The sequence below is a fragment of the Fulmarus glacialis genome, unplaced genomic scaffold, assembly GCF_000690835.1.
Source record: "Fulmarus glacialis isolate BGI_N327 unplaced genomic scaffold, ASM69083v1 scaffold15127, whole genome shotgun sequence".
NCBI classification, from domain to species: Eukaryota; Metazoa; Chordata; class Aves; order Procellariiformes; family Procellariidae; genus Fulmarus; species Fulmarus glacialis.
The window spans coordinates 49,349-64,608 of record NW_009221390.1 but is presented as its reverse complement, the minus strand read 5'-3'; the positions used below and the strand labels follow the sequence as shown (position 1 = coordinate 64,608).

Here is a 15,260-nt window from a genome sequence, read left to right as displayed (position 1 = left end):
ACAGAGTAAAGATCAGACAACTTCCAGCACAGGCAACATGCTCTGCCTGTGGTTTCTTAAGGAATGGGAGGATAGGGGGAAAGGGCATTTTTTTTCAGTTCCTGCCTCAGATTGCTGAAGCCACTAAAATTCTTGCTGCTGACTTCCACGCAGCCAAATAGGGTATGCTGGTGTATGTTCACATGTAAATGCCACCCTGAGACTGTGAGGTATGTTTGAAAGATGCTAAATCAGCATTAGAGGCTATTTATAGAAAAGTCCATAACCAAAGCCCTGGATCTGCACATTCCCAGTCTCTGGGGAAGTTCAGGTCAAATCTGAATTTTGTTGTCTCAGGCATGCATAAACCTAACCAGCCACAGCTGCAGCCAGTGTTGGGTTTTTGTTAATGCAGAACAAAAATGCCCAGAGCCTTGGCTCCAGGACCGCTTTTTGTTTATCTGATCTCTTTCGAGAGCCTGAGCCTGCCTTTCGCGTAAGAAGCAGATGGAGGAACAAAAAAGAGCGAAGGCCACAAAACCATTCCGGGTGAGCATTGTCTTGCCAGGTTGGGGAGCAGAGTGAGAGCAAGCCGGGCTCTTTGTCAGAGTCCCTGACTCCACGAGGGAGGAGCACAGCTCCAGGCAAAGGATTTCGGCTCCCATTAGCAGCAGTTGGAACTGCCAGAGGGAGGGGGGTGCCTGGCTCAGCCACCGCGCAGCTCCCACCTGCTTTGCCACGATGACTTCATGTGGCTACCAGACCCCCAAAAATCAGTGCCCACCGTTTTTGCAGATGAGGCTCAGATGGGCTCAGGGGGCTGCGTGTGTGCAAGGACCAGCTTCCTTTCCCATTGCACACAGGGCTGTGGGTGCCATGCTGGGCAGATTGAGTGCATAGCACAGCTCAGCAGCTTTGCAGCAGCCTTGATTACCCATAATTGCAGCCTGCTGGGGTTGGAGATTTTTGTGGCCTACCCCTGTTGACCTTCTTGCCTGTCTTATGTTTCCCACCAGCCCCGCCCCCCAGTCCTCAATGGGGCTTGAAGAGATACAGAGGCATTAGCAGCAGGGAGGGAAGAAAAAACTAGCTTCAGACACAGAGAGGGAGAAGAGGTCTTACGATCCAGTCCTGCGTCCTTCAGGCAAGACTCCTAAAAATCAGTAGTTGTGTTTGAAGCCTGGTGACTCCAGTGTTTTCATAGGTGTAGGATTTGCCATAGAATTTCTCTTTGCTGAAGTCTTGAGCTTTAGCATCTTACCTTGCATGGCTTTTACTTTGTTGTTTCTGTGCGTTAGATGACTTCTCTTCAAGATAGCAACAATAAGTTCAGATCCTACCCCATGTGTCAATCAATGTTTGAGCACTGACTCCAGTGGAATTTACTCAGCATTTCTACCCTGCTACTTGAGATCTAAAAGGGTTTCCAACAAACAACGTCTTACCTTTGAATTAGGCAAAGATTGAAATACTCAGGCTAGAAACAGGAAACTGAGGCACAGAACATACCCTTGTCTCTAGTCAAATAATGAATCAGTAGCAACTTGGGAATGGGAATTCTGACAGCCCAACCCCTCGTTCTCCTCCTGACCAGTAGATGGCTGAGCTGATTAGAAACCAGGTACAGACAAGCTTATCCCCTTTTAAAATAACCCTGCAATGAAATTCTCTGTAGTGTTTAACCAGTAAGCACTTTTATTGTTGATTTTGAATCCATTAAGACTACATTATGTTGGATTATAAGACTTTGGCTACATCTCCCACATTTGCATGCAGGCATTACATTTGCAAGTTTTTCTCAGAAAAATGGAGCAGGCGCATAAAATGCATAAAGGTTATATGATTATAACATGGAAGCAGCATGTCAGTTACAGAAATTTGTACCACATGTACCAGTAACAAACCCACAACCCCATGTAAAACTTCCTTGTCCCTCAAAAATCCAACTGCTTCCTCTGTCCCTCATCTCCATGCCCCAGCTGTCTGTCAGCCCACATCCCCACTGTTTCTGAAAACACACATCTTTTTCTAAAAAAAGTTTAGTACAGTACATTTTTTCCCTTAAAAACTAAAACATTTCTCCTTCACTACCCCCTCCCCCCCCAATGAAAAATCTATCATAATCTACACATCTGTTCAAGCGCTGTTATATGTTAGGAATCTCTATTGCATTATTCAAAAGTATCAGATCAGTAACAAACTTCTAAACAAACTAGGATGACCCAAAAATTCCCCTTCCCCCAAAAATACAGAGAACTGAAAATGCTATACTGCATTATCACACTTGCATGCATGTATCCTGAGCCACCTGTATTTATTCACCTTAAGCCCCTTTTAATAAATAACTGTCCAGCAGTAACATCCAGAAGTGTGCTGTCTCCTCCAAATTAAACTCTATATTTACAGAAGTAGGGCTGTTTTCTCAGTGAAATGTGTTTTTTTAAAAAACAAAACAAAATAACAACAATAAAAACAGCAAACAATTAAAGAGAGAAAGCATATTACTGATCATGTTGTCTAAAGACCAACAGGAGTAAAAAGCATTAGGAGCACCAGGTGCACATGCATTTGAACTGGTACAGTTCATGAAATAATGTCACTCATTGTTATTCTCGCTCATTCAGATGAGGAGCTGATTCTTTTCCTTTCTCTTTTTTTCCTTTTTACATTTAGGACCGTCTGCTCTGCAGGCTACTCCCACAGATGGCAATACATGCACTGAGGTTGAAAGATGGCCATAAATATGCTTTGATCAATGTGGTTCTGTATCAGCTTTAAACACATGGGGTTTCCCTCCCCGCTGCTTTGCACCTTGTGTCATTTCACATCTGTGCTAAGTGTGAGCCAAAGGTCCCCCAAATCCACATTTTTCTCTTGGATTTGGGGAAGCATTAGAGACTCACTTTTTGCAAGTTTCAAATGATGCTATACGCTGGAAAATACAGGGGAATCATCCCACATGAGAACATTTCTTAGCAGTGTAACTACTGTAATCACAACTGACATACAAGCATACGAAACAAACATTGGAATATCAAGCCAGTTAGAGGGATTTCGTCCCTTCATTTATTTTGAGCCAGCTCTCAGCTGATAGACAGCAGTATTACTGCCTTGATTTCAGTTGGCCTATGTTGATTTACACCAGGTAAGGATCAAGCTCAACAGACGGTAAAATAGCAACCAGTTTCTCCTACTGCATTGTTATAGTGCCTGAGATCACTGCAAATGGGTACATTTCTACACAACCAAAAGGCCTTTCTGTAGCCAGTGCAGCATCTTCACTGCCCCCACCTTTGCAAAGGCAATTCAGTTCAGGTTCACTTTCTCTTCTTCCCGCTTTACCGGCAAACTAAACCTGCAGTGCTCCCATCACAGAAGCTGCAGCCAAAACCTGAGTTACACACCAAATGCTTAATTTTATATAGTGAAAATGCTGGGAACACCATTTATGCTGAATCTAATTTTCAAATTCATGGTGCTTCCTGCTTTATCATATATGGATCTGATCACCTGGAAGCCCAAACCACTCCTATCCTCGCTGCACTTGCAAGTTATGCAGAAATTGTTAGTATCTGTTATCTCCACAAGACTGGCTATTCCAGCAAAGAAGAATATTCCCCTCAACTGCAAACAACAGGATGGACGTGTGTTTGTGAGAAGCCCCCCCTAAGCCAACACCTCCATTCCCACCAGAAATGAGTCAAATTCTACCAACATTAACATCAATGCAAATCTGCAACAACTCTACTGACCCCTCTCAAGATCTGTACAGGTACACGACAATACAAAATCTGGCTCCCAGGCTTTTTAATTAGCTAAAGTTTACTCCTGATCAAAATATTCAACTTTATTAGCAGATACTAATTCTGTAAGCAAGTTTTCCCTTTTATTATTACATCATTTGTGAGCTCCACCATTGTTTCAATCTCATCACCGCCTACTGATATGAGACTTGGCATCTACAAACAGTGGTCCGCCTCACTCCTATGTGCACTAAACCTCAAATGCCATGTTTTGTCCTGGCAGGGGAATTGGTTTTATTACCCTCTGCCATTTCAATTCCTGGTTAGCATTTGTTAGCTAATTATTCTTAGACAGCCAACACGAGAGGCTGTTAGGTTCAACTGTGCGTACACATTACAACTGGTCTTAGACCCAGCAAGTTTATTTCACGTAGGCTTCCATACGACCAAAATAATGTCAGCCAATGATCTCTGCTTGTAAAGCACCTTCCCCCACATCCAGGTCCCTACCTCCTCACTGCAGTCATCCAGTTCCTTTCACTGGTGTCAAAAGTGGAGCTTCACCATAACTGCAGTGGAAAATTGGACATGTTTTAGTTTCACCTTTAAGCTGAAAAAAATGGAGATAAGTAAGTAAGTGATGACTGCACGTCGCACTGGCTGCAAAAGGCCTTTCTATTCATAGGAGTGCTACTGTCCGAGCAATTTTTGTAAAGGAAGAGAAACCAAACAAAAACCTACACAGTTCCCACACACAAACACAGACACACGCACACACATACACACACACTTCTCTCTCCTCCAAACAGAAATCCATTCTTATAGACCAAATTATGCAGACCCTATTCAAGTGACTAAAAAGAATGAGGATAGGGTTGAGTGCATCCCAATTCTCCTTTCTGATCACAATGAAGTCACAGGTCAGCAAAGTACTTGGGCATAAGGATGTTCCTCTTGACATGCAGGACATTTTAATGCATGCAGAAGTGCTTTGCTGGCACAGGCCTAAATTAGGAACAGCTCCAAGGCCAGCTGGCACCCACGAGTGTGATTCCACTACCTGCACCAATATACATGAGGTAAGAGCATAACTCAAGAGAGCAGAGCAGTGCAAGAGGAGAAAGAGGCTCTGTGGTTCTTCTGAGTTTATCTTTGACAGCCTCAGCTGCATACACACGGCATGTCACAGTGATCAGCATAGACTGATGAGAGCTTGGTATGGTGTTCTGCAAGTGGGACTTCCACTGGAAATAGTAAGCCTGATTTCTATTTGTACCAGTGCAACTTTATATGCCTGTTAACAACTGCATGAAGAGGCCTTAAATCTGGAGTAACTGCATGATACAGTTAGTGTTTTATCTTGGACTTATGTGCCAATAACTACTGTGGTGTGCTACACTCCCACACCTACACGCAGATGGAGAGATAGGTATATGCTGTGTCATAATGCAAAATAAACATTATTTCTACAACTATCCTAATAACACAGCCAGTGTCAAAGTGAACCAGCATAGGAATTTGCAGCCACCCTCTCCAATACAATATGATAGGTAGTGGTGGAGAAAAAGCAAGCTCAGGTGTTATTTTGATTCACTAGGGAATGATCTGGGCACAACCCACTCAGGTATTGCTTAGTGAACACTATTCATGGGCTGTCCCACAGTCCCGCGTCATAAATTCCCGCCTCTGTGTGGGTGCTCACATCACCTTCTGATGACACACAGAATTGAGGTCATGGGCGAGCAGTCACAATGTTTGGGAAATCCTCTAGCCAAAGGTTATATAAAACAGGAATAAAAGCTCGTACTGACCCATCACGCCATGCCTCTCAACCACAGGTAGACTGCAAGGTAACATATTAGTGAGATCTGGGCTGTCTAAAGAAAGAGCGACTCATAGAGGAATTCATGTTTGAATCACAAGAGGATCTAGTTCTGCTTGGCAGTAAGATCAAAAGGAAACTTATCTAATTAAATAGCAATGGAATCAGTCCCTCAATGCTGATATAAATAACACATTTGTTTGCATATTACAGCATTCATGCTCAAATTGCATTTATATTTGCTCCATTTTGGACCATGTTTTGAAAATGTGTAAATGAAAACTAAACAACTAGCCAAAATGTTTTTCTCAAAATTCCTCTGAACTTTGGACAAATCTGAACCCAGGTCTTGTTCAAGGTTTGGATTTCTAGAACCAATATCTGGCGTTCAGTGGCTATCCTATGCAACCAAGTCTAAACATATGCAGAGATGGCAGGCTCAAAACTGATTTTCTCAGAAGAAAAAGATACCTCTCTTCTATGCTAGATTACTGTTGCTAGATTATTGGCACATAGTCTCATCTTACCTCATTACTGTTATAGCCTTCTTATAAACTTTCATGGAAATTCCATCTGCAGAACCAAAGGCAGAAAGTTATCTTTGCAGTTATTGTTCCATATTAACATCTGGATGCAGTACCGTTGGGGAAAAGAAAGCAAATTCCTCAATGAACTATGTTTAACCAACTTGCAGGTGGCAGCTATCAAAACAACTGATGCACGTGTACCGGCTAAAGTTATTAATGAATGATCTGACATACCAAGTCAGACAAATGTCACATGTAAATAGATCTTCAAATGTATACATACAAAAGCTGCTACTGTATCTAGATGATCATTTTGGTTTGTTTCTATACCCCATAGCTCTGAATCTATCCACTGAATGTTTACTCAGCACGTGTGGTATAAATATATTCATACACTAAAATTGACACCTGGCAATTTTTCTTTTTTTTTTTTTCTTTCTTCTTTTTTTTGCTGACCAGCAACAAATTCTGATATCTTTAACTGTAAACCAATACTCAATAAATATGCCGTGTTCAGCAAAGAGACATGTTTTGTCGATCAGGGTTTTGCTGCACTCTAAGCCATGGGCTGTGGGGGTGGACGCGAAGGAGGAGGTCCAGGAGGGGCTCGGGATGGGGGTGGTCCAGGAGGTGGCTGCCTGGAAGGGGGCTGCAGAGACACAGGAGAAGGATTCCTTGGAGCGTTGTTGAGAGGAACATCGTCGCGCCGCGGCAGCTTTGGCGGTGGGCTGTAAGGGGCACAGGTTCCATCTGATTTCACCCGAGTGAAGTTTATGCATCTTCCCTAGAGATAAAGAAAAATTCATTACTCATAAAAAGCAGGTGTTTTGACTCATCAGCAGCTAGCCAAAGGGACTATAAGCAGAGGGGCCAGGCTGCACTTAGAGATCTTAATCCAGTATCATTCACTGGGTCCTAGACATGACATTCAGACCATGCTGTACTGAAGGTCAGCACTAGAAACCAACGCTTTCCTTGGGTTTCAGAGCTCCTGCCTACAGAGAATAGCCTAGGCCTGGTTTAAACCAAAAGGGACCACAGTATGACTTTACTCACACAGGCGCTCTGCTCTGCTACTAGAGCTATGCAGAACACGCCTAAAGCCACAGCTCCACCAAGTCATGCATGCCTTGGTGAGATCCCTGACTGACAAAGCCGTGCTTGAAAAAAGCTTATAGCAGAGACAGGATTATACCAGAGGAACAACCTTAGCAAAGACACCATCTGTAGCTTTCCTTTTCACTGTGGTGCTAGCCTAGCTGGTGTCCATGCTTTGAACGCTACACTAGGATAGCACATCTGTCTTCTGTGCTCCAAATGTAGATGTGGCTTCCCTCACAAACACCAACAAGATGTGGGACTTGCACAAAGGACTCTCCAATGAGTGTGTTTCCAGAATGGATGTGGGATGCAGGCAGGCAGGACCTGATGGGAGAACTGTGGATGGAGATTTTAAAACAGGAGTAGCTTGGGTTTGAAAAAACAGCAAGCACTGGGCATGTCCTAGTCTGCTAGGGGCTAAAGGCAAATACGTCAGGGTTTCCTTTAGCCAAAATAAAGCTTTGCATAGGTTCCCACTAACCAACTTCCAGACAGGAAGACAGACAGACCCCAAAGACCACCTAGCCTTTCCTGTGGGGAGCAGCCAGAGGCTCCCAGGCACTTCAAAACCTACATGACAACCTCAGTCAGACACCAAGATCTCTGCTGTCTGCTGTACTTGTTCCTCCCCATGACCCCTAAGTTTTGTTACAAACTGCCCCACTATTTCTGTGGAGTCCTCATGAAATCCTGCAGACACAACTTTGTGTGAGGAGATGCAACACTTGGCATCACTGTCTCCACCTCCTCGCCTAGGGAGGTGGGAGGAGATGCTTATGCAAGAACCCATCTGCCACAAGCTTGGCAGAAGCCTGCACCTGGAAGTCAAAAAGGCCTCTTATCATCACGTACAAAGGCTGGAGATTAAGACTGCCTGAAAATGCAGGAGTGACACTGCCAACAGCCCATTTACAGGAGCTGGGATGTGGTTTCCAAATAAGTAACTGTGGGCTGGAAAGTACCCATCCCATCCGTGATGAACTCCATCTGCCAGCACCTTTTCCTTTGTGCAGCAAGCCTGTTTTGTTCCATGTAGCAATCATCCTAATGAAAATGGCCTCTACAGTTTGGCATGGAGGGCAACGTTACCTGTTTCTCTCTTTCCAAGGCAAACACTAGCTGGGGGAAAAGGAAAAAAACTGTTTGGTTTGCTTAGAAAATATCTGCCCCAGAAGGCATCTTCCCTCCATTGTTTTGAAAGACTGACAGAGCCACACGCCCAGCCGGAGGTTTAGGGTATACGCTGGAATCAACAAACCAAATCAAACCAAATTCAGCTCAAGGTTATGCCAACATCCCCCAAGCAAAACTCAGGAGCAGGACTCTAGGTTTAGAAAAGTTTTTCTCAGAGCTAAGCAGCTGTAGGTCACAATCCCCACAGCCACCAATGGCTGTGATAACAGGGGGATACAGGAACCCACACCAGCAACAGATCGCTGCTAGCTCAGTGCTGCCTGGCATGAGGAAACTCTGAAGGTGTTTAGGGAATGGGCTGTGTTTCTGTGGTAACCCCACAAATCCCAATTTCCCGGAAACCAGGCAAAAGCCATCGCAGCTGAATCACACCTATCTGTTTTGTTAAGTGACTTCCAATGCCTGCACCTTCATTCATGAAAACTATTCCTTTAAAAAGAAGGGAATCACTTAAGTCCATGGCTTCTCTGAAGAAAGTCAAGCAGAGTATCAAGAGAAGCTCATGTAAGCTCCAGAGAGCTCAGAAAATGATTCAACAAATGTACTAACGCCCAAAGGGTACCACCCTACCACTTACTTGGATTGGATGGCTCAGGGCTTCAAGACTCAGCTGCAGCCAAGAGTTGTTTGAATGGGCGTGTTGTTGCCTGTACATGAGACATACTCAGTAGTTCTCAGTCCCAGCTTTCACCATCACAAATTCACCACTACACTTAAACAACAGCCTCAACAGTAGGATAAAATCCCCTTACTAAAAAAGCAGGGATTTTGTTACTTGTTACTTTTGTTTTTGTTACTTGTTACTTTATTTTGTTACTTTTGATACTTGTTACAGCAGACTTTGGTTATGAACCAGATTCAAGGCAATACTATTCTAGGGCCAGAGCCTCTGCATGGAGGTATCAAAGGGCAAAAGCCAAGGTCTCGGTTACTTCTGCAACAAAGATAAACCATTAGATCAAAAAAACCAAAGTCATTGCTTTGCTCTACTCCATCAGAGAACCCAAGTCCTCACCAGCATTGCAGCAAGCAGCCATCCTTGTCAGCTTACAACAGCCATTTGTATTCTGCTGTGCTCTATTGTATTCAGAACACACTTGGAAGTTCAGCAATATTTACTGCTATGCAGTGAACACTACAGATATATTTGGTAGCTGTACTATTTTAGTAAATACATTTAAGAAAACTCAGCTTTGATATTTATAAAGTTACGAATTTAGAACAGCTAAATAATCACCCAGGACAAAAAAAAAAAACAAAACCAAAGAGAAAAAAAGTCAGAGGTATTCAGTTGAAATTCAACACATGGGGAAGGAAAAAATTAAGAACAGAACAATCTCCCTCATAGTAAATGCAGAGCTTCAAACCCAACACTAGTGCTTTTGCCTACAAGCCTTCCCTGCCTCTCTGTTGTGTCTCTCTCCCAAACATCAATTCCAAATATATTCATAGTCTATAATCAAAGGGGATCCCATAAATCTGTTTGCATTACTTTCACTTCAGTTAAAGTGATAGGCGACGTCAAACTGCTGCCAGTTTCTGCCACACTCACTGATTTGTCAGACAGATGGGTAATTTAAAGGCCATGCGCCGCATTGTGTCATGAAAAATACGGTTGGGTTGGGAGAGTCTGACAGATAGAGGCTTGGATGATCGATATATGCATTGTGACACTTCCTCACAAAAGATTATCGGCGTTAGCCTACAATCTCATATATCAAAGACTGCTGGTGAATACTGGAGCAAATCCTCCTGAGCACTTCAAGCAGCCATTGATAAAATGAGGCCAAACTCTTAGCCAGTGTTAGGATTAACAGCCGAAAGGGAAAGGGAGGAACAAATAAATCATAAGTCATAGTTTGGATTTATCAAATGTATTTCATCAAAGGGTTTCTAGGTTGAAGAATTGAGCCCTCCACTCATCACACTTTCCTAATAACAGGGGGCCACAGCTATTCTACCTAACATGCACATCCCTCTGGGGTTAGTTTATAAAAAAATCCACAATGTTTCTCAAATAAACTTGCTAACTACAGGTTTTTTAATATTCTGTGTTTGAAAGGATTAAGTAATTTCCTCTCCAAAGGCATATAAAGGCTTTTAAACCATAGAGAACATGGACAGAAATCAGGTATCCGGCACACTCACCTACGCTCTCCCTGCACAGGGGATTAACAGGGATTAAGAGCCACCATCACTTTAGCGGTGGTAGCAGTATTTTTTTCCCTGAAGCATGGTGTACACGCAGTGTTTTAGGGAAGGTGTCAGAGTTGCAAGGGGCAGTAATACCATGGTGATCTCAGGCACAACAGCTGTCGGTAGCTGCTTTATTGTTTTCTAGGAAGCAGACGATCTGCGTAAATCCAGTTCTGTCTGGTTTCAGCCCCGCTCCCAGTACACCATCCCTCAGATGGTGTGACCCACACCGCGTACTGTCATTCAGGCACCAACTGAAGGTCAGCAATGCGCCATATGGAGTTACGCCCTTACTTCAGCTCACATCTGCACAGTCTTCCTAATGCACAATTATTTTGCCTCCCCATATGTCCATCCACTTGTTAGGCTCTTGTTACGCTGCTTGTCAAATTGGCTTTTAAAAAAGTACAAATACTGAAGCAGCGGGATCTGCCCTTGTCCTGACTCCAGCCTTTATCCCAGTGTAACAATCACATGTGCAATTCAGGCACTTTGTACTTCTAGGCAATGCCTCCTCGACCACCTACGATGTGTTTTTGTGTGTGGTTTAAGGGGGGGAAGGAAGGGAGGAACCTCTTGAAAGCCACCGCATCTTGTTTCTGGGCTACTTTCATCACAGTGCTCAGTACATCATTCCCCAGCGCTTGTTCCCCCAAAATATGTAGCTACTACTCAGCAAGTTTTCAATGGAAAAGAACAACTGGTAAAAGGATCCAGGCAATTCAAAGAGTGCCATGGGCAAGCATCTTCACCCATGATACTAAGAGCACTTCAGCAAAAAGAATTTAAAAAATCCACCCCATCTGCCAGTAGCCGTCCCTTTTCTCTGTTCATTTTAATACACACACTGGAGTTTATTTAACAAAAAATCAAATCCAGTTTCATCTCTGTGCATGCCAGAGTGTTTGTGAACACAAAAGTATGCCTGTTTCTTATTTTTAGCTGCATTAGTTGACCTAATAAAAGATATCTTTCCTGCTACAAATTTTGCTTGAGTTTTCATTCACTCTTGGTTTTGCTTACGGAGTCTCAGCGCTGCAATTCTGACTAGGAGAGGGGGGTATCTGACTGAGGAAGAGTCGGCTTCACGTAAATGTTTTTTGAAATTTCTTGGTCTTTGACTTTGTAAGAATACGATACTTGGCTTTATATTTTAGAATGGATTAAAATAAAATCATTCCTTTAAAATTTGAGTATAGCAATCCAAAACACTGGACCACCAAATTAAAAAAAATAAAGTAGCTCCCAGTCAGGATGCTGAAATCTGAAATGAACATAATTTCCTTGGGCTCAAATGAGTAGTCACCTTTCTCCCCAATTTTTTTTACAGATTTCACTGGGATGACTCTGCCAGCTTGCTAAGGACGTGGTTCATCAGCATGTAGCTTCATATATCTATCAATATCTAAATATCTATTGACAGTTCAGTGTAAAAGTGGAGCTCTCAAACTCAAAAGAATAGATTCAGATTTTTATGCTACCTACAAAACCACAAGAGCGAGCATCTACAAAAAGTCAGAATCACTTTAGCTAAGTGAAGGTTTCTATCCACACACCCAGAAACCAATGGGATATATACGTTTAAGATCAGTGGCTTTTGCAAAAGTTAAATCTTGGAAAAATTAGAAAAAAAATTGGAAAAATAGAGAACAAAAGTGTTCTAGCAGAAACACCTACATCGAGTATCCTAAAACAGCAACAGTATGGGAAACTTGTTTAGCAAATGTATTTATGAATGAGGTAGATTATGGATACAGTAATTTTATAGAGAAAGAGCTGAACCGAGGTGGTACAGAGTTCCCACTATTTGAGTTCCCTGGGCAAGTGTCAGGATTAGCAGCTGGCTCCTCAGGAGCCAGGATCTATGCGCATCAGCCTTTGCCAAAAACTTCCTCACACTGCACTGCTTCATGCTGACTGTGCACTGAACATGTCACGGCTCATTAAAACCTTCACGGATTTCCTGGGAATTGCACTGATTACCCTGCAGCATACAGGCTAGAAATTAGTGAGCCACTGAAACAGTTTGTCACATAAAACCTAAGCCTGCCTGGTTTTCAGATATGCCTGGTTTTCAGACATATTCAAGTAACTTTTACAAACTCCTACTCCTGCTGTTTTTGTGTTGAAAAATAAAGTATTGGAAATGTCAGAGATTCCCATATCAGCAGTTTGGTGGCAGATCATGCTTTCACGTCAATAAATATGTAATTTATAATTAATTTCTAATTATATTATTTAACAATTAAATTTTAATCATCACCATTAATTATACTGTGGTTATTGCATTAATCATTAACAATTAATTTATTAACTTGTAATTAATTTTTATATGTAGCCATTTTAAGTTATTAGGTCTCAAATCAAAACATTAAATATCATTAACATAAAATATTTGTTTGCATGAGAATCTGACTCTTTAAATATCTTCCAGTTTAATAAGTCCTCTCTTGTCAATAACAATTTTCTGGGGATCTATTTGGCAGCTCAGCACTGATGCCTAAAATGATGGTAATCCATCACAAGACAAGAGAAAATGGGGTTGACTGAAGAGAGGAGGATTTTAAAAGTAAGGTCCAGTAAAGTGGCAGTGTCCAACAATGAGAATATAATTACTATTTTCTTTAGTGCCGCTTTTAAAAAGGAGAATCAGTTCAGCCCATTCTTTATCCAGTGTATTATCTGGCCTCTTTATAAGTAAACTCATTATCCCTTCTGCTCCTTCCTTCTATGATGGAGTTATTGGAGGGGAAGGAAATCACTGCACTGTGGATTGTGAATCACTCATATTGTAACAGTGAAGACCCGATAATGGCCTTAGGTACATCAGATAAATTCAAATTGAAAATTACAAAATGATGAATGCAAATGCACAAGGATGATCTAAGCAGCAGCAGCAAACTGTTTACAGCACAGCGTGAGCGAGGTGGTGCTGCCAAGAGGTGTAACCTACTGGGCTCACTCAATGTGCTTCACACCGCAAAAGAAATTAGACTGAGCTTTAAGATGTGGGAGGTAACACAACTTTAAACAGGGCACAGGTCCTGACCCAGGAAGGGGTAGTGATATTTAAAAGCAGCTGAGGCACGTGCGGATCCTTCACACAGTCCACAAAGACACTCTTATAAGCAAATTTTGCACCTTTTCTCTTACTTTTTAGCAATCAAACTAAACCACCCACAAGCCGCAGTCACTGGCTCACTGGTGCGGCACCAGGGAGACACAGCACAGAAAGTTAATCCCTGCTTCAGAAAGTCTGACACCCGAGCCACAAATGAGAAGATAGCTGCATACGGGCCAGGAGGAGAGCGCACGGTGACAGTGAGACACAGCTAAGCAATGCCTGGAGCTACTGACACATTCAGAATAAAACTTTTTGGCTTAGCCAAGGCATATTGCTGCCCAGAAAGCCCGGGCAAGAGCCAAGATGCCTGAGCCCCTCTCACAGAGGCGAAGGAGGACCAGCCTTGCGTTGTAAAAGGGCTGGGAGAAGAAATCCTTCAGAAGCCCAGCATGCCCTCGGACACCCTGGCTATGGGAGCCAAATAGCTGACAAAGTAGGATTTATGGGGTGGGGAAGGGAGGAGAGAGCATAGGAGCTCTTCTTTTGACACCAAGTGTGTGGTAGGGGATCCAGGGGATCCCCCAGGGGCCCAGGGAGATAGGTTGCCAGGACAAACTCACAAACAAGCCCATGGCATGCACCGCACATAGCAGCGGCAATAGTCGTCATCTTTTGGTTCACTTGCTGGCCAAGGGAAAAGTAAACAACAACCAAAAGTCTTCATTTTTCAGGTAAAAGAAATATGTCAAAATAAGTTTCACTTAGGCTTGAAACACATATGTTGTTCAATTCAAAACATCTTTTCTTTGAGTTTCAGACAGAAAAGTTGTTTTGAAACAAAAATTGAAAATATTGAGACTTTTTCAAGGGTATTTTTTCCACTTCAGCTAATTCTACTAACATGCAAAAATATTTACAGACCATCTAAAGAAGTAGTTTTTAGCCAGAACAGAGAGATTCATGTGGAAAATGGTGTCCAGATCTACTAGGGAATTAAGATACAGATAGGAACTGTTTTGCAGTAAGATTAATAGCTGCAATATCCCAGCTACTGTAGCTTCTTTAATCAGAATACCGAGAGTTGAATACAATCAAGTACTGAGAGGTTCCCAAGACATGCACGTCTGCAGACACCACTCCCCAGTTCACAGTCCCAACTGTGCATGGCACTGCTTGAAACCAGGGATGGGTCCTCTGGGAGCAGTCTATTCAGCTAGTTTGAAGACCAGTGCAGGAGTACACTGAAGAGAAGGGGGCTACTTCCAATTTACCCCTGGAGAAACCAGCCAATAATGAGGAATCTGAGGGAGGAATAGCTCAGCCACGGAAACTGGCCTTTAAGCTAGGACCAGGACCCTTCGGCAAAACAAACTTTGTGCTAACACATCCCCACCATCCAGCTCTCGCATGCCAGATACCACTTTTCCAGCTTAGGCACACAAGGAAAGTGACATGGAGACATGGAGCGGGTGACATGGAGAACCCATCCCAGTATTAAAGACAGGGCTATTCAAATAATTTCTATTACACTCCATTCAGCAGGGAGCTGCATGTTGTTTCCAGCCCTGCCTTAGCAGGAAAATGCAGCAATGGGCTACAGACACCTCCTGAAAGAATGGCCACAGTCACAAGAT

The 15,260-nt window shown here is 42.9% G+C and overlaps 1 protein-coding gene across 1 annotated transcript in view; it reads right to left on the bottom strand.

Annotated features, from left to right (window-relative positions):
• Nucleotides 1-6,627: 6,627 nt before the first annotated feature.
• The window catches only part of LOC104079170 (anthrax toxin receptor 1-like), a 57,917-nt gene continuing 49,284 nt past the window's right edge, over nt 6,628-15,260 (bottom strand). The window contains exon 18 of the mRNA XM_009581105.1: nt 6,628-6,855. Within this exon, the coding sequence (XP_009579400.1) occupies nt 6,628-6,855 (228 nt within the window). The remainder of the gene's footprint in view (nt 6,856-15,260) is intronic.